The 21,026-nt window shown below is 36.9% G+C and overlaps 1 protein-coding gene across 5 annotated transcripts in view; it reads right to left on the bottom strand.

Moving 5' to 3' along the window:
• The window catches only part of TAX1BP1 (Tax1 binding protein 1), a 59,701-nt gene that overhangs the window by 22,561 nt on the left and 16,114 nt on the right, over positions 1-21,026 (bottom strand). For 4 of the 5 annotated variants that reach the window (XM_086467738.1, XM_086467737.1, XM_086467736.1 and 1 more), the window contains 5 exons: positions 17,941-18,128; positions 16,121-16,279; positions 4,811-4,959; positions 4,582-4,672; positions 3,162-3,347 (listed from right to left, as the gene is read on the bottom strand). In XM_086467738.1, the coding sequence (XP_086323864.1) occupies positions 3,162-3,347; positions 4,582-4,672; positions 4,811-4,959; positions 16,121-16,279; positions 17,941-18,128 (773 nt within the window). The remainder of the gene's footprint in view (positions 1-3,161; positions 3,348-4,581; positions 4,673-4,810; positions 4,960-16,120; positions 16,280-17,940; positions 18,129-21,026) is intronic. The other variant, XM_086467739.1, reaches the window with a different exon arrangement.

The following is a 21,026-nucleotide window of genomic DNA, read 5'->3' as shown; positions in this document are numbered from 1 at the left end:
TTTTAACTATACTGGATTTTTGTTGTATTTTCAGCTGTAAACATATACCCAAAAAAAGTACTTCTGTCTTCCAGAACATCTTTGCTCTTGTCACTGTAGAACTGTTAATAGACACAAATAGCCACCAGCTTCAAAACCAAAGTTCATCCCACAGTGAGACACTGAGGTGACAGCAGAGTAAGAGGGCTTACAATGCCTACAACTGGTTCACATAAGACACTGTAAAGCAGCTTTGGGATGTTTTTCTCACAGCTCCACTTCCCAAGATCTTGCACAACAAGCTTTTCAGAAGGAACCAAGAACAAAAAGTAATGAAGAGCAAGCTGCAGCATGCAGCACTAAGACTCCCAACGCTGCTGCAGCTCCACAGTGCAGCCCAAGGGCCAACAGACCAAGCTGCACAACTGGCGTCTCATTCCTCAGAGAAGCCCAGGATCATCAAAAAAAAAAAAAAAAAAATCAAAGCTACTATAAGCTACTCGCATACTCGCAGCCTCTGGGCTTCCCGAACGCATCATCATCTCATATTCTTGAGTCTAGACATAAATTCAGGTATCTCTAGTCCATTATGTGTTAATTTTTGAATAATCATTATAATCATTTAGCAAAGCAAGTCCAGAGGAATACCAACATAAATTGTAAACATTTATGAAGATGAATGGACTGGGAAATGCCCTAAAGTCCCATCCCTTAGCTATTTTTACATCACACAATGCATCAGTTACACATTTCAGTGAATGTCTGCAACTTCAAGTGTAACACAAAAGTGTTAACGATCCCACCAGAAACATCACAAGCACTTCAAAATTAATAAATGACATAAATGTTTGGTTGCTTCAGTACTGGCGCACACACACCCCCCTACATGTTTTTACTTCAAAGTGAAACAAAATAGTGGTTTAACACATTCAGAAACAAACTGCAGAGCAGACTCAAACAAGATAAGCTGTAACTTGAAGCAAGATAGCATGCCCTTTCTGTCCTCTTGCTATTTCCATTCTTAACAGCCCTACTTTTCTACTTAAATTTTACATTCATAACTCATATTGCTTTAACGCAACTTCTGTTCTTTCAAGACCTAGATTGCTTTCCTGTGAGAAGACTGGCAAGATACACAAGATAATGTTACCTGTATAATCTGACTTTTCCATGCTGGCCTCAAAGGCTGTGTCTAAATTAACTCTCTTGTTTGGATCGAGTGCATATTTGTGAAGCAAAACTCCCAGTCAATTCCACTGTTACCTATCACACTGTAGATCACAGGACAGAACAGTCTCAAGGCACAGAAACTGCATTCCTTTTGGACTAAGCAAAACGTGAATATGTACATCAGAAAGACACACCTAATGGGTATTCTCCTGTGGTGGGTTGACCCTGGCTGGATGCCAGGTGCCCGCCAAAGCCACTCTATGGCTGCCCTCCTCAGCTGGATAGTGGGGAGAAAATGCATTGAAAGGCTCATGGGTTGAGATAAGGACAGGCAGATCACTCACCAATTACCATCACGGGCAAAACAGACTCAACTTGGGGAAAAAATTAATTTAATTCATTACCAAACAAATCAAAGTAGGATAACGAGAAATAAAACCCAAATCTTAAAACACCTTCCACCCATGCCCGCTTCTTCCCGGGCTCAACTTTACTCCTCATTTCCTCTACCTTCTCCCATGACGTGGCACAGGGGGGCAGGGAATGGGGGTTACGCTCAGTCCATCACATGTTGTCTCTGCCGATCCTTCCTCCTCAGGAGAAGGACTCCTCACACTCTTCCCCTGCTCCAGCGTGGGGTCCCTCCCACAGGAGACAGTCCTCCTAACTTCTCTAACACGAGTCCTTCCCATGGGCTGCAGTTCTTCACAAACTGCTCCAGCATGGCTCCTTTCCACGGGGCACAGTCTTTCAGCAACAGACTGCTCCAGCATGGGTCCCCTGCAGGGTCACAAGTCCTGCCAGCAAACCTGCTCCAGCGTAGGCTCCTCTCTCCATGAGGCCACACGTCCTGCCAGGAGCCTGCTCCAGCATGGGCTTCCCATGGGGTCACAGCCCCCTTTGGGCATCCACCTGCTCTGGCGTGGGGTTCCTCCACAGACTGCAGGTACATATCTGCTCCACCGTGGACCTCCATGGGCTGCAAGGGGACAACCTGCCTCACCATGGTCTTCACCACAGGCTGCAGGGGAATTGCTGCTCTGGTGCCTGAAGCACCTCCTCTCCCTCCTTCTTCACTGACCTTGGTGTCTGCAGAGTTGTTTCTCACATATTCTCCCTCCTCTCTCCAGCTGCAATTGCTCTTTCACAGTCAGGTTTCCCCCCACACACCTTCTTAAATAGGTCATCCCAGAGTTGCTACCACTGCCACTGATGGGCTTGGACTTGGCCAGCAATGGGTCTCTCGGAGCCAGCTGGCATTGGCTCTGTCTGACACAGGGAAAGCTTCTAGCAGCTTATCACAGAAGTCATCCCCGTAGCCTCCCTGCTACCAAAACCTTGCCATGCAAACCCAATACATCTATCCATAGCACCACACTAAAACTAGTCTGAAAGAACCCTACCTGGACCTCAAACAGCATAGACACCAGCTCTTCAATAATTTCACACTCCTACTATACCACACTGCTTGCTAACCACACTGCTACCACACTCCACAGCAAAAGTCGCCTCTTCCTTAGAAATCCTACTGGCACTCTTGTTGCTGAGTTCACAGTCAATTTAGTCCATTTATATGGTGTCTCATCCCTTCTCAGGCTTTACATCATTGTATCTTGACAGTACATTCACCTAGCAAGTCCTCCAGCACATGTTTCTATGTCTCCTCTCCTCTATCACCCTCTGCAGTCTCAACCCAGCTACATTATTAACTTTTCTCTTTTCCTCAATCTCCTTCCTTTTTCATAAAGTTAAAAGCAACTTCAAGGAGTGCACCACTTTTACTGAACTCACAAATCACTTTTTCACACATAGTTCATCTCACAATTCATTATATGAGACACCTCAACAAGCTCAGAATGTGCAAAACTAAAACAGAATTCACCCTTTTGCTCACTTTCTGCATCTACTGAGATCACTATACTCCTCTTGCCCCTCACCTTCAGCTCCTTCCTCTCTCGTCAGACACATACAACTGTATTTTAAACCAGGCCAATTATATTAGTAGTGCTTACCTTGTTTGATGAGGAGAGCAAAAAAGCTTTCTTCACATTTTCTTTTTCAGCTATAAATAGCTGTAATCTGCCAACCTCCTCTTTATAATACGATATCATGTTTTCTTTGTTTGCATCCAAATTCTTAAACGTCTGGATTTCTTTTACTAGTTTGGTGTTTTCTATTTCTGTATTCTTCAAGTGTATCTGTAATGATGCTAAAAAATGTCAAACTCTTCTTCCACGTTACAAAAACTACTGTTCACCTCTCCATTTAAGTGTTCGCTAAATTCTCACTCATCTCTGAGACAGATTAGAACAGGTAAAGACAAAAATTAAACATTCTTTCAGCTTGATCATCTAACAGCTCCACTCTACAGCTAGAGGTTAAGGCCCTGATTTCTGTCCACATCAAGTTAAGCTATTCAGAATTCAACCCTCTCTTTATAAATGCTGGACAACTGAGGACAAGCAAAAAAGAAATAGCCTGAGGAAAACTAAAGAGAAAACTAAACTTTCAGTAGTATCTACTTGCAACCGTCTAAGCAAACAGGACTACGTCAGCAATATTAATTTCCAAAGACAGCAAACTACTTTAGCAACTCTAGAGCTGTTTTTAAGATGTCATCAAGTCTATCATATTATGTCTAATAAAGGATAACTATTGCACTCAAGTGTTGTCCATTCCAAGACTAGAAGACTTGTGTTGCTTATTTACAAAGGGATTCTACCCTTGTGAAAGATGTTTCGAGATTTTATGACTTCTGGTGTGTATCTAATACTGTCAGCCCCAGCAACATTTTCCTATGAACAGAATTAATCTTTTAAATACACTTAATTTGTTTCATACAACCCAAGGATTTCATTTTAGCATACAAAACTTTTTAGCCTTTGGAGGCCGGGGGGGCGGGAAGACATTATATTTTGTTTTAGATATGTGTGTCTCTCAAGACCAGCAAAAGAGACCAGCTATGCTAGTAAAAAACAATACAATATAGATCCTACTAAAGCTTCTCAGAGTTATGCACAAGACTCAAGAATAGGGATGTAGAAAACACAGTCTGGAGAGAGAACTTAAGAGTAAAAGGTAATTTACTTCTGAAAAAGTGTGTTAAGAAAACCAGTTACTGGGTGATGCACTGTGTAACTAAAAACTTCCTCACTAGCATCTATTATATTTTGTTACTATGCCTGCATTTTAACAAATTGATGATCCCTTCTCCTCCTTAGAGACTTTTTTATATCATGGGATGAGTTCAGATGCTATTTTCCTCATTCATTTTTATATAAGGACATCTATAACTGTCTTAAAAATCTCTTCACAGCAGTTACCCATTTCCTTTTTTCCTCAACAAATTCAATTTATCACACTTCTCCATAAAACATTATTACCTTTATTTCAAACCATTTCAGCATATACAGGTACAAGCAATAAAGTTACCTTATAAAGTTCTTTTTCATCCTTTTCTGTCTTTAACACACATTCAAGTTGCTCCTTCTCAAGCATCACTTTCTTCAGTTTGTCCTTCAGACTAAGACATTGACAAATTAATAGTACAGAACCATTAACACAGAGAAGTGATGCATACAACATAAATTGTTAGCTTAAAAAAACACCTATAGAAAGAAAGGGTAAACTAAGGAAAGTAAGGAACAAAATGACTAAATACCTGTCTAACTCTGTTTCTTTTGCAATGGCTTTTTGAGTAACGGTCATGATATCTTCTTCAAGCTGGAGAACTTTTGAAGCAGCCTCATCATGCTTCTTCTTCAAATCATCAATTTCAGTTTTAAGAGCTTCTGACGCTTGAATATTATTCTTTAAAAAATTGCAAATAGATGTCATTTAGAACTACAACATGCCATTTGAATTAATGCTAACATATGGTCATTAGATTTCTTCTCTTCCTTAGAATGTATTACAAGCCCATTTCAGGTATATATAATAGGTATTGAATATACAAAAATATATTAAACTTGCTATTCACAATTAATATACGAATAAGGAGTCAATAAGCAGTTTGTTTTGGCACAAGCATTCAGTTACACAGAGACTATCAAAGACTTCAGCATAGAGGACAAACAAAGCTATATTTCATATCTTTTGCCCATCTCCTTTCTGTAAACTGCCTGGCTTAGAAAACATAAAGAACTTCTATTTTTCTTTATACTTTCTTTTCCTTGAAAAGGAGAGCTTGCATTTGACCAGACAGTTACACCACTCACTCAAGCCACAGTAAAGACAACTGGAGGCAAAAGGGGAAAAAAACCAGAACAACTCCTGATGAAAAGCTAATTACTACACTACATTGGCCTAGCTAGAGCATGTGAAAGGTCTCACAAAGCTCATTGAACAATTGCAGGATTTATGTCTTGGATATTAAGTTGAGACAGAGGATGATAACAACATCCAAAACAGATTCCTTTGTCAGAAAAGTGACAGATGCAAGACGGGAAGCCACTTTTAAGTATGGCATTCATTATCTAATTACAGTAACATCCATACCCTTCTAAGGCAGTGGATGGCTAAACGGCATCTCCACCACAGCAAAACAGCCATCTAAAGTCAAGTCATCTTAAATAACCCCAAAACCCACTATTGTCAATACAACACTATTTTCTTGAGAAAAGAAATTAATAACACTAAAGTAGACGCACATACTGAGATAATATACTACTATTTCTGATATCAAAATTGAGTAAAGCTCAGCTTATTATCAACCATGACAGTGGTACAAATCAAACTGTAAACAAGGTCAAGACAGACTGACCAACATGCCTGACTGCAGCATGACTTGCATTGTTTGTGCAGATACGAAGGTACAAGTTGTCTTCCCGCTCTACATTTGGAAGATGAAAATACTTCCCATTTTTAAACAAAGCTTAATGCCCTGAAATAACAAGATGGTATTGTGACATCAAGAGAAACACACCAGCCAGAGTTTACAGAGAACCTCTACTGGCCAGATTCCAACCTAACTAACAATGTTTTAAATACAATAAAATATAATGAGGACTGTTTTTACTCATTAGTTGTCAAAATACTCTGTTTGCAAGCATAATTAAGCCCCACTTTTACAAGCAACTAAACAGAAGTTTGGGCATTATGACTTTTTTGGAGGGTAGGGGGTGTTGAATCGTGAGGGGTGGCAAATGGAACTGATGACTCTATCACTTCCTAAACTCTACAGCAGCACATACAGTAATTTTTATTTTTGTTGCATATGCTATAAAAAAGGAGTAATACATTACAAGTATTTAAACTCTAAATGGCTTTATTATATCCCTTAATATAACACATATGCCTTAATATAACAAAGAATGTCAAGGGATCATCAATGTACCATCTTTTCTGAAAACAGCATTGGAGAAGATGACCTACAATTTTCATAAGGTCTTTATTTTTTAAAGAGCTATCAGCTTCCTGCAACCAAAAAATATATGTACTCAGTGTAATGAAGGCAGGATATTTTAATTAAAGTTAGTATTCCAAGTAAAATTGGCAATATAACCAGCAGCAACAACACGCTATAACTGCTTGTCCTTCCCTAGTGCAGTGGAGACTAATTGCTTGCCCCTGTTTTGAAAGTCTAGTATAGTAAAAAGTCTATTTCAATGCATATCTGTGTTTTCTCTAAACACCACTTTGGTATAACTGTAACTGCTGTAACCCAAGTGCCTTCAAAAGAATTTAATCTGATACATTATGTATACAAACTGTACAAACAGTTCAAACAGGCTGCCAAAGGTAACATATATTAAAAGGAATTAATAGCCTGAAAAAAATTCACTCCACAAACAGCATTACAATTGATGCTGCTTTGCTAGTTATTCTAAAGGGACATAGTATTAAAATGTAAAAGTTCCATACTTAACAGATTCTCACCTCATAAACTTGTTTAGATACAACTAAAGCCTACAGTTTTGAAAGAAAAAAAGGATTAATTTTTAGAGACGACTTGTTATTTTACAGAATTCTTAGCAATTCAATTTAGACGCTGCAATCCTAGTCCCATGCACTCTGGTTACAGTGGTTCAGAGCCTGTAAAATTTAAAATGAGTGCGTTCTATTTTACAGGCAAAAGTTGACTGTGTTTTAGGAGAAGTATAAGAGGTGAAGAATATAATGAACACAACTCCACGTATAACCTCTATTACAAAAAAAGATAATTACTTTCTGTAATTATTGTTTACTTAATTTCTCTTAATTTATCTGGTACATCTACAAATATTATACCTTTTCTTTCACTTTCTTAACAGAAAGAAGAATACAGCAAGAACATGAATCATTTTAATTAACTGGTTTAAAAACACACAACAATTTTAGGGTTATTTTTTACTCTGAATTGTATTTTTAACCCAGTTAAAAATACAGCTACTCCTGTCGTCCCCCCTCAGAGTTGCAACAGCCTTATGGGTGGAAGCGGGGAAGCAAACTGCACCACAAGGGTCAGAATAAGCAGCCAGAAATTACTTAAGTCAGCTTCACTGCTGCAAAACAAAAAGCTACTAAAACAAAAATTCCTATAACTACTAGGAGTCTCACTAGTGAAATGAAACAAAAGAAAATTCAACATAGTTTTCAAGTGAATTTATTTTTCCCAGAATCAAAATTCCACTTTGAAAATTCTGATGCACCTTCAGATAGAGAACGAGGTGGGAGCAACAAAATCTTTATTGTTAAGTCTAAAATGGCAAAAGATTTAAGATTGATTCTTTTTTAAATAGTTTTATTGTAATCCCATGAAACACCGTCCTCCCACTGTAAAGAACTACCATTACACATAACATGGTTTGTTTACGGTGCATTGCAAACGGCTGCCAAAAGAACAGAGTTCTTTACATTAAAAAGTTCTAAATTACAGATCAGTTGCTTTAGGTTTGTCAACATTACTGCAAATACAAGGATTGAAACATCATAAAGCTATTATAAGCTCTGTCTAAAGGACATCCAGGGATCATGCCTGTGCTCTTCCTCAAAACATCTTTAAAACCTATTAAATTTCTGCTGCAAAAGCACTAATAATCTTTCATTTGAGAATGGAACTGCCATAAAGCTTCTAGATTCTCATTTTTATAACAGAAAACTATGGCACAAATCTCTATGTTCAACAATGAGGAACAACACGCTTTCCGCTTTCCCTAGTTATTTCTTACTTCTAATGGATTTCTGCAACACCAGTAAAACATCTCAGGGTACAGTCCAGTTAATGGAAGCAAAGTGGTACAGACATCTCGTCCACGCATTTTTCAAACATACTTAAGGCAGAGAGAGATCCAACAGACAAAACAAAATACTTGAAACATACAACCCAAGACTATTTCCAGCTGTGACATCTTGCAGTATGGCAACGGGCAGCCATACTGGGTTTTTTATGCTTCATCTTCCCTTTTCATACAGTGTAAAACTCCCTGCCCACTTTTTAAAAGCCATTCCACACCTAAAGCATTCACCTTTGATTAATGGCTAATATCTGCAATCTTCACTTGTTTTTTTACAGAACACATACATGGAGAAGAACAATGAGCTATGCAACTCTGAAACCAAAGCAATTTCTTAAAAAAAAAAACTAAAAAACAAAAACCAAAACCCACACCACACAACAACAACAAGAAAGAAAAAAACAACCATACACACACACACACACACACAAAAAAAATCAAAACCAAACACATCAGCACCTTTCAGCTGAATTGATTTATCTGGATCTAATTCAGTGTCAGGGGAACCTTTATGCTTCATATCCTGTAGAGAATTTAGGGGATCTAGATGAATTATCTGCAGGAGCCTTTTGTTTATCCCACTGACATCGTAGCAGCTCCAACAGAACCATGTAAAACACTTGACTGACATCATACTCTGTTTAAAAGACCTCTGAGGAGAAACAATGAACACAACATAGCATCAGCCACTGCAAAATCTGAGTATGCTTATAACACAGGACCTGAATGTTCTGAAAGAAAACCTCAGTTTTTCTTTCCAAAATAAAACTTAACCATTCAGTAAAGTAAAACAGTAAACCAATTCCAAATAAACTCAAGGATATTCAGCTTTTATCTTTGTGACTACAATTGGAAATACAAATACTGCTCTAAAAACAGTGAAGTCTCTCTATTCCAAAAACCTAAGATACCACAGCGATACTAAGTATGTTAATCTCTTCAACTAACATTGCTAAACAGATTAAAACTACAAAACTAAGGCTTAACTCTGTAAAAATTCATCTAAGTCACCCAATTACTGTCATGAAGACTACAGATGTGCATGTTTTTTGCAGGAGGCCACTGAAGTATTTACACACTACAATTTTGCAGCATGCATTTACATTTCAAAAATGTTAATTTCTTAAAACATAATTCCACTATAAGCTATTGCTTTTGCAAAATCACTCACGAATACATAGTCTGAAGCGCAGAATATCTCAAACAAATCTGTTCAATCATCCAGTGAAATAAATTTCAATTAACCGGTTTAAGAAATATACATGGAACAGTCACTAAAACCACAAAACAGAGTTTTCTTTTCACAGGATGTTTATAGCACCCTTGGGTGCTATAATTGTTGGTGCCAACCTGAGCAATTCTGAGTGTTTCATTTGTATCTTTAATTCATTATTTACACTGGGCGGAAGAAGTTGTGTGGTTTTGTTTTTTGGGGTTGAGGGGTAGTTTTTTGGTTGTTGTTTGGGCTTTTGCTTTTTTGGGTTTTGTGGATTTATTTTTTTTTATAAAAATGCATCTCCTTGACCATCAGATTTTTGCACATGCAGCATACATAAACAATATCAACACAGCTTGATTTAAAGAGGCACTGAAAAACACTTGATTCGCTTTCTTTTACACATGCAGTCTGAACCGGACACTTGTACTGCTGGCATATCACGCTGCACAACAGCATTTTGTCACTATTTAACCAGAGACAGTCTCCTTGTAAAATAGTATCAAAAGCCAATTTAAATGAATCCCTAATATTTGAATAAAACTCTTCTAAGAATAAAGCTCCTGTGCAGGTAGAACCTGTCAGTAGAGTGTTGATTTAGATGGACGTCCTATTAAAGCTTGCCATCAGTAAATGAATTAGCCCACTTTTCAGAAGTTAAATGGTGAACTAAACTTTCAAAAAGCATGAAAGAACAAGTTCATAAAGTCAGTAAATTGACTTCTGCCTCAATTCATGCCAATATCATAACAGAAACACTATTAAAAACTTTACAGGATCAAAGAATGAGCAGGTAATCCGCAAATCTGTTGCCTCTGACTCAAGTTAAACAGTTAAGGAAACTACTGCCACAGGAGTAAGACTTGTCAATACTGTAACATTAAAGAAATCTTTTCAGAAAGACTCTTCCCACTAGAGGGAGACAAATGACTGCAAAAGCATCACTTGCCAGCTCTGCACTCTCCAGAAGCACACAAAACCCGTGTTCACAAAATTGAATGGTTGCAGAGTGTCAGAAGAGAGACTGCTGAAAGACTCACACAATGACTGCTGCATGTTTCTCTTGTTCAGCACAGTAATACTAAATCTTAAAACAGTAGGCAAGAGCACTGCTGCCAGAAAGCTTACACACAGTTTAAGTATACACAAAAAGACCAAAAAGCATGAGTTCTTTTTATTTACACAGGTATATATTTTTTTTTATTCATAGTGCATAAGATATAAATTAAAAATATTTGTATTATTATTTACTAGATAAAAACACACTAAGTTTTGGATTCAATGTTCTTCAGTTTTTCCAAAAGTAAAATATATTCAGATAAAAGCAGCTTACTAATGGGACTCAACATATTTGAGTATGTACCAGTGAACAAGTTATCTCAGTGGGAAACTAAAGGAAAAGTTGAAATGTTGAAAGCAACCTGAAACAGTTTTGGTGACCATGTAGTATGTGTCATTATCTTAAGTAAAATAATGAGAGTGAATAATTACATAATTATTTTAACCGCGTTATGTTAGCAGAGTTGCAAGCTGTATATACAGCTTGATTCTAAATAAAAACACGCTATCAGGTATCATCATCCTAGTAAAAACAAATTAACTCTGAAACACTAACAGAAGGCTGTAAGAAAGAGATGTGACATTTCTGAAACATTTCCAATAATGTCACATTTCTGAATTCTCACACAGTAGTAGCAGATTAAGTTAAACCTTCACACCGTAAGAGCTAATTTAATGTCATCTGGGGAGGTAAAAAAAGTTTAACTGGAATGAAAAATGCTGCAGAGGAATATTATGTTTTCTTGTAACTGAAAATACAGCCCTTTTCAGAAGACTAAAAAGAGTGTGCATGCTGGGGGGGGGCAGGAGAAGGGGAGAACGGGAAAGATTCACTTATCCCCTCCCTAAGCTGATTTTGTCAGAACAACTACACACTGTGTTAAGCAGCCATCGGATAAAAAAAACAGGAAAAGATCGGCCTAGAAGAAATAAAGACTGAATTTGTCCCAAGTGCTACAATATGTCAAGCTTTGGCAGGGCAAGGTAATTAACATAACTTAATGGTAATAATCATAATATATGAAGTGTGCACTAAAAACAGTGGGACTGGAGAGCACGTATGTTCTGAGTGCAAACCCTGACTAGCACAGAGCTGGGTCCTGCAAATTTTCTTCTTCTGTGATGGTGGCAATGACAACCTGAGAAAACTATGTCTGTAGAACCATTAATGTGTTGAACAAATTAAAAATATAGATTTTTTTTTTTTTTACTCCCATGTGATAAAAAGCTAAAAAAACCCCCAACAAACCCAAACCTAAAAAAAATAGATGCTTTTAGAGACAAGTAGTGACTTACGAGAGCCGTAACATGCTTTAGAAGCTATGTTTCAAAAACTCAAATAGCACATTATCACTTTACATCTTGAAAGCGTTTGTTCATCCTATCTTTGGTAGGAAATGAGATGGCTATCTTGTAAGAAGGCAACAAACGGCTATGAATCTCCTGAACAGCAAAAGCACTGTGAGCAACCCAAAATCTATAGTTTGTTGTGGCCATTCCAGTCTGAAGTGCTACAAAAACAGAAACTCACCTGGTTTTTAAAACTCAAGGAACAGGAATCTTTTCACCACTTAAAAAACATGCATAGCGCCCCATATTCAAACATCATGGACTGTATTATACCTGAATAGATTGTTTAGCATGCCATGTCCTTAGAAGGCTGATCTGCTTTTGGCTTGTTTCTTTCTGTATTTTCCCCAAAGAGCCTCTAAATGGCCATTTACAAAGCATCCCAACTAGGCAAAAAGCAGACAGTGAAGACAACAGTTCCACTGCCCAGGGTTCTGTGAGAGTAACTAGGTGGGGAAGAGAGATCAAATAATTAAGAGTGGGAGGGAAACCCTAATTGGGATATAGCTGTGACACTGTCTGTCAGCAACCACCCTGTCCACATTAAGAAATCAATGTTTCTACAGACATTTCTCAATGACCCAAACGAACATCTGAGTTATTTGTGAAAACAAAGGCCTGATAAAAATCAATACCAAAAAGAGAAAAGTAGCCTAAAAGCATACAAATAAATATGAATAAAAATGGGATTTTAAGAGAACTGTATTTTAACAAAGCATTTTCATACTATGAACTCAGAGCTTTTCCAGCATTAATCTACCTTCTGTTTGTTACACTGTACCACAGTAAGATAACTTACATGCTACGACCCCTAACCACACCATCCACATTCTGCTTCAACTCAATTACAAAAATATAAGATAGCTTAGTAACACATTTGATTAAAAGACAAAGACATGAGCTCAGATACCCATATTATCTGCCCCAAAGAAACTGAGTAAGATTTTTAGAAAAGGGGTAGACCGACAAGTATTTTTTATAAAGGGGTTCATAACTCCAGGGCCCCCTTATCACAACACGAATAGTAATAAACAAACAATAGTTGCCAATACATTAGCAGCATAAAGAGCTCTGCCCTCAATTAGAACCAAATGCATGTCTCTATACAGACGTATCCACTTCTTTGCTCATGCAATTGCTGCTTTTTAAATACAGTACTTCGTACTATTGCAGTCTTTTAGAGGGCTCTTTGGAGAAGCAGAAATATCTGTGCACTTCTTATGGAAGTACTTGTAAAAAGAAGAAAAATTTAGTATGTTGTTAAAGAGACTGTACATGGGTTAAATGTATCTTAGCTTTATTTTTAACAGAAATAAAGATTTCCATCACTTATAGCTTCCTCAAGCTAAAGTCATTTGTAGACATGCAGTGTCTACAATAATTATATTTTCTCATGCGGGCTATTTTGTTTTATTGTTTTTCTTTAGCCTAATATGACCTAAAATATATTGAAGAATTTTTTAACAGAACTCCAAATAGTTAAACCTTTACTTAAACATTTTCATAAATAAAAATTTTAAATTAATCAACTCTACATTCTATCTATTTATGTATTAAAAGTTTAGAGCATAACTAAAAATCCACCTGTACGTGACAAAAGAGCATTAGGAATAAAAGAAGAAAATAAAAACCCAACAGAATTAGTTAACCATTCTGTAACTTAAAGGCCAAAACATCCAACAAGCCAAACGAAAACAATCTAGCTCACACTAAACACAGGTGAAGATCCTGCTGTTACATAAAGCACAAATACATTTTGATTACTTAGCAGTTCAAGGCTATCCCCTGTAGTCTTACATAAAAATCATCCAAGTTCATGCATTGTTTAGGTTTATTGGCAGTAACAATTATTGACATCACATGCAGCTGACTAGACTAACTGGGGGGGGGGTTGGGGGAGTGGTTTTGGAGGGTTTGTTTTGGTGGTTGTTGTTGGGGAAGGAATGTTTTGTGGGGGTGTTTTGTTCAGGGTTTTTTTTTGGGGGGTTGGGTTTGGTTTTTTGGTGGGGTTTTTTTTGGTGGTGTTTTGTGGGGGTTTTTTGTGGGTTTTTTATTGGTTTTGTTTTGTTTTGTTTTTAAAAACAAACCACAAGGAAAATAAAACCTAGGTACTGTAATCCAACCGAGTGCTGCATAACTGCCGCTCAGGAATCTTTAAATCAATCCATTAATGCACTGTACGTGTTCCCAGCAAAAGATGAATCGTAGAACCCCTCCACCCACTGCTGTATCTCATGTATTGGGATAGGGAGGCAAAGAGAGCAACAAGGGACGTAATCTTTAAGACTGGAAGTTTAGAGAGAAAGCCACATATGAAGTACTGTTTATTAACCCTCCTAATGATGAAAAACTTAATTTACTGCACCTGATTTACTAGATGGTTGTTTAATTTTCATGAATAACACTCAATTTATATTCTGCTTATGTATATAAACAAATGAAAGATTCTTCAACTCAGCAGATTTTTACTTTTTTTAAAAAAAGAAACAACAGAACAGCACATAAAAGATGTAAAATAAGACTATCAAAGACTTAAGAGAAAAAATAATTGCATGAAATTATACTCTATAATATTCTAGACAGGTGAAGAGCTGCATCAGCCTCAGATTTCCCATCTGCTTACACCTTGGCTAAACAGAAGTGAGAAGTTCATCATATTGCATCACCACTTCAACAAAACACACACCAAAAAAAAAAAAAAAAAAAAAAACACCACCAAACCAAGCCAAAACACCACCACACACACCACAAATGCTCCTGAAACTAAATTCTAAGTTCTGGTATCTTAAATGCAAAACTATTTTTTATTGTAGAAATTCACAGTAAAATGTAAGGAAGTATCAAGACATTTTTGTTCCTCTAACTGTATCCTTTCTGGACAGCTGTCAAAATCCCATTTGGCAAATTCTTCCAAAACAACATTGTAAAGCTAACGTGGATTAGAATTGACAGTTTACTTTCAAACATTTTTTTAAATGAGAACCTCAAGTGACAACAAAAGTTACCTATGTAGCTCATTCATATTTAGCCATCAAGCTTATGATTCTGCAAATACATGAAATGCATACTTAAGTATTTAATTCTGGTGTCCTTGATTTAAGCTAGTTTTCTTATGTACTTGAAATTAAAATCATTCTTTCATAGGAAAATTTTTTCTAAACACGATCTTATCTTTCTTTTTTCCTTACCCAACATTCTAGTCCATTTCACTACAACTATTCAAAGGTAAACTACAAAGTTTCAACAGTTTCAAAATTCCCTCAACAAACTCCTATTAAAGGTGTATCATACAGAACTGTTGACATATACACACTAGTACTTAGAAATGGCCTATTAACTGCTGTCCACAGCTAGATTATATAGGCTTCATTACTTCAAATTTGTTCATGTCACCACCTCCCTCCCACATGTTTTTAATCTTCTCCTAAAAGTTGTGTTTTAAAAAGCAGCATCTTAAAAATAGATTAGGTCCAATTTCTTTGTGTCCTTTTTATAATACCAGATTTCCTCCTTATCTTACATAGAATTCCAAATTAAGCTTGCTTTGTTTTAGACAACAAACATCTATCTTTTCCACTATCAATTAACACTGTAAATTGATTTTTAGGTTTGTACTACTTTTCCCTTTGAAGATATTCAGACCTTTGTGAAGCCTTTTAGAGAACTGACTAGCTACTTTTCCACTCTTTGTATGCCCTGGCAGTAGTACTCTCTGTTAAGTCTTGATGTTTGCTTTTAATACCAGATTTTTTTACCATTTTCAGTACCCTGTGTTCTATATAATTATTCTTTAATGGGATTTTTTTTTTTTTTTAAAAGCCTTCCTCCATTTTAAGGCAACATCAGCAAACTTTAAACTATCAACTACTTTCCACTATGAATTCCACAGTTAAATGTCAAACATCTGGTAACAGTTGTCATCGATTATCTTACCAAGCCTGGTACCCTTAAATATTTCAGCCGTTTTACAACATAAAAGGAATACTGGCAGGAGGTTAATAGGAACTGACCTACTCTAGTGTAAATGTCTATCTAACTGCTGAGGGGTTTTGATAACTGATTTTCACACAGTTTAACTGGTTCTTGAAAAAGGAGACATTATGAGTCAGCTTTAATCAGTTAAACAACTAACCTTTTGCTCTGTTTGCAGTTGGTCACATCTCTGCTTTTCATGGTTAAGTTCTTTTTCCAGTCTTTCAACTTGATCTCTGAGTTGTGCCGTTTCCTTTTCCAGAACAGAAGTTACCTTCAATAGCTCTTCTTTTTCTTTTATTATTTTTTCAATTTTGAACTGTAAAAACAACAAAAAAAACACATTGTTTTTTGGTAATTTTTCCTCCTCTTCATTCCTATCAAATAAATGGATGGCAAATTACTCCAGTGTTTGAGCACAAGCACAAAACGGTTGTCCTCCGACTAGGTCACTTTATAGTTCTCCCCTTATTCCCAAATTTCTGAACTTTCACTGCTTTAACTGATTAGTACTACATTACCATTAGACAGCACACTTTTCAGTGTCTTGATTTATACTCATTTTCTCTCCTTAAGTGAAGGGCCTTTACTGTTCCCAAGTGACAGCAACTATGGAAGAGCTAATTATGATGATGACAGCTTGGTGAAAAAATGGCTGCCAAGTGTAGACACACACACACGCTCTAAAGCAATGTTTGAGGAATTTCACCAAAAAAATGAACACACACATAGCCAGAAGAAAGGATTGGCACATGAACTGTGGCCTTTCAATATTTAAAGGGGGCTCATGAGAAAGATGGGGACAGAGTTTTTAGTACGGCCTGTAGCAATAGGACAAGGGGTAATCGTTTTAAACTGACAGAGGGTCGATTCTAGATACAAGGAAGGTATTTTTTTTTACAACAAGGGTGGTGAAACACTGGAACAGAGAGATGGTAGATACCCCAGCCCTGGAAACATTCACAGTCAGGCTGGACAGGGCTCTGAGCAACCTGACCTAGTTGAAGATTTCTCTGCTTATTGCAAGGTGGTTGGACTAGATGACCTTTAAAGGTCCCTTCCAACCCAAACTGTTCTATGATTCTATGAACAAAGCTATTGAAAACACATATGAAAATATGTTTTTCTTTAATTTTAGTACTATGAGTACATATCTGAAAAGCAAAAATATCCCAGATGTATCTCTGCACTAAGTCTTTCTTATCCCTAAATTTTGAAAACTGTAAATCAAACACACGCATGTATGTGCCTAGGCACAACTGACAAAAGGATAAAGCATCTGATGCAAGGTAAGGAAACTGTACTGAACAGTTTTCCAATAAGCAACTCGTACAATCAAGCTGGTTTGGTTTGGGGTTTGTTTGGGGGTTTTTTGGGGGAGCACACATAACACGGGGGTTTGGTTGGGGGTTGTTTTTATTTTTTAAGTACTTTTCAGCCTACAAAATATCAACAAGCAAATGGAAATATCTTGACTCTGGATGTAAGCACACAAGTGTAACCACATCTATCTAGCAAAGAACATGACACACAGAACACTGCTTTAAATAAAACAAGAGCTATTTTAATACATTTAGGCACCTGCAATTATTCAGCTTGGTTTCCAAGGCTCTTCACTTGTGCACAAATGAAAGTATACTGGTTCTGTAATTTTTCTTCCTTACAGCGAGCACCATTTCACACAAAGGGTGTCTTGCCCCCTCCAGTTAGTTGGAGAACATAGATGGGAGAGATGGGCAACTATGACTCTCTTATGGTTTCCCAGTCTATGCTTAGTGCTATACCATACCTGTAACCAGCTTAAAATTTTTACTCATCTAACCTGCAAATGTTCTGAACCCAAATCAAGTATGGGAGAACAAGCCAGAAATATATACATATATAGGGTTTTTTCCTCCTCATTTGTCCAATATCTGTCTATTACATATATATAAAAAAAATAAATAAGAAGATAACATTTTAAGAATTGTTGACTCAAACCTCAAGAAGTCCAGCTTTTGTTGTCACCACTAACATATCAGAGTTTCCTTCATCTTCCATAGTAAGCAACTCTTCAACAGGGGAAGAGGTACGAAACTGGAAGGGTGTGCTTGCTCCACGGATTTCTCCTTTATGAGTCACATAACAGAACTGGTAAAATTCTCCATCATCATTTGGCAGATAATATCCTATCAAAATAAATTCATATTTGAAGAAACTTTCTACACGAACATACAAGCCTCCATTTGGAAACAGATTATCAGATCATGTTTGACTTACAAATTTCATGCTCATTACCTCAGTAAGGCACAGACAAATCATCAGCAGAAAGGAAAAGTCATCCTACTTAGTAACTTTCATCACCCAACAATTTCTTGCAGCTTTTAAGACAAATGCCAAAACAGTCTTTGGTAACAGGTGCTGTATGTACACATCACCTCACATACTTTAGGTAACAGCTGCTGTTTATATATTTATGAAGTAGATAGAATCATTAGCAATCAGATGCCGTGAAGCTGGCTCAGGACTACATTATTATGTAACTGCTGTACAATCACAGAACAAAGAGTAAGCGATTTTTTGGCCTTGGAATACCTGCACAACCAAAGACAACAGGCAAAAACAGAATAACACGCAATGACAAGACATCTGCAATTTTACCAGGTTCAAATTTTTGCATTGTTTTTTTTGTGGAGTAACTACAATTTAGTTTTGTTATTTTTAAATGCCAAAGCACGGGAATGCTCTGAATGGATGACACAAGCTGCAAGGAAAGGGGGAGTGGGAAAAGTTTAACAAAGGCCTCATTTTTTAAAATTGAAAAAAAAAAAAATCTTCTAGACTTTGCAAGGTAAGAATAAATCATCTTTCTTGTAGCTATGTAATATTGCATGCTGATAGCAAATTATTTCAGAAGAATTTGTGTGTGACTATTCAACTGAACTGTTACCCACTAAAGTTTCAACATCAAGCCTCTTGCATCACCTGGATTTACACAGTAATATTTGTGGATGTTAAACAACCATTTCCAGAACTAATGAGACTTTTACCTTTGTTAGTAAATGCAAGAAACCAAACCTTACCCAGTTTAATGATAAGGAAATCAACTGGTTTTATTCAGAACACTTAAATCATCAGGTACCCTAGCCAACTTGAGTATGATACTAGCATAATAAATCCTCACTCAATGTTCAATCCAGCAGGTGACGTGAACCATTTCTAGTCATGTTTCAGCACAATTCAATCTGCTCCCTTTCTAACTTTATCATTATTTCTATTCACTGACTTTTATTCTAGATTTCTGGATTACTTTTCCCAGTACTCTTTGCTACTTTTCCTACAAATGATAAAACATCGCATGGGCTATACAGCCAGAACTTCTATCAGGCACTTCATGTTTCCATTATTCTTGTACTTTACTAACTAGCTCAGGGAACAGTATCTTAATATTAAAACTTCAGGATTCTGTGCTTTTGGACCTGACTACACTTTCCTACAGAGCACTGCAGTTCAGTTTACCTGAGTCAATGCTTAAATAAGGTAATACTACACAGAAATTAATTCAGAGCAATCTACTTTGCAGCTCCAGCAGGTTTTAATACTGGTTCAGACAAACTGATTTTAAAACTACTTAAAGCCTGTTTTCTTGTCTCTAACATGTACTTGAGAGAATAGATTCCTGATTATTTTCTTCTAGCACACCTACCGGATCATTAAAAAAAAAAACTTTTTTAAAACGTAAAGCATGCTGCACAACATTTACTATTTATCTCAGTTAATTAAGCTCCTATAAGCTCTACTGATCTCATCAGCAGCACAAAAATATCTTGCCAAACACAACCGGGAAACTGTCTGAATGGAGATTAAATCTGGCAGCTCTATAAAAGTGGAGGACTGTCAGCACGGAATGTAACAGATGGGACAGTTACCTAGTCTCTTCATGTGTGGCAAAACATTTAAGTACAAAGGACTGATAATAGCACGTAGAGTTCTAGGTTTCCAGGTCACTTTTAGCTTCAGTCCAACCCAATTTCATTCATTCAGTGAATTTTGGTAACAGTAAAAGAAACTAATGAACTCCTTCCAGTTCCTACAGAGCACACATACTTTTCACAGCCTTTAAGGTTATAAAACAGTCAGATCACGTGGATACGATAGAAAGTACCAGAAAAAAATTACTTTGAGTAAGAGAAAGAACAGCGAACTCATCCAAGCCATCACTATTTGCAGCTTTAACAAAACAACAAGCTAAGACAGTAGTCATTTCAGGACTTGAATTACTATTTTTTCTATGTATTTTAAGCAATAAACACACACACACAAAGACTAAAGCCAACTCTGGCAAGTAAAAAAGAATATAAGATGGTACATAAAATTCCGTAATTAGGCAGAAGGCATTAAACAAGTTTAATGGAAGCACTCTTTTTATATGCAACCTTGAACGTGCGTAGATTTTTGACATTCATAATGTTCTGTGGCAAGAAGTTCTGCACATTGACTGTGTTACAGAAGTATCATCTCTGTCTGGAACCTGTCATTTGGTATCTTGCATCGATGGCTCCTACTTCTTTAAATACAAAAAATGGATAATCCACTCATGCCATGGGTAGCTGATTTTAGAAACATAAGACACTTCCCGTTATTCCCCTTTCCCAGGCTGAAAAACCTGGCAGAAGAAATTTCTGAAAGTCACATAGTCCAACTTGCCACTCAAGAGACTGTTGTCAGCACCAGCCTCAGACTACCACGGCTGTGTCTAAGCAACTGTGTGGAATTCCCATCCTTCCAAACCAGGGATACCTGTTCCAGTGCTGCACTACTCCCTCTTGGTATAAAAGTTCTTCCTAACATCAGGCATAAACCTCCCAGGCCACAATCCATGGACATTGCCCCTTTTTATATTTAATGAGAAGAGTGTGGCTCTCCTCTTTGTAACTCCACGTCTTTATAGAGAAGCTACTTCTTAATTTTGATCTTCCTTATTGCACTTTGTTCATGTGTTCTACTAGATCTTCTTTGAAATTGCAAAGGGGAGGGTGAGGATCTGATCTCCACACACTGTTGAAAATGCAGTTATACTACAGATT

The sequence above is a fragment of the Leptosomus discolor genome, chromosome 7, assembly GCF_034619465.1.
Source record: "Leptosomus discolor isolate bLepDis1 chromosome 7, bLepDis1.hap2, whole genome shotgun sequence".
In the NCBI taxonomy this organism is placed as follows: Eukaryota; Metazoa; Chordata; class Aves; order Leptosomiformes; family Leptosomidae; genus Leptosomus; species Leptosomus discolor.
Note: the sequence above shows the minus strand (reverse complement) of the source record. Positions and strands in the feature narration are given on the sequence as shown.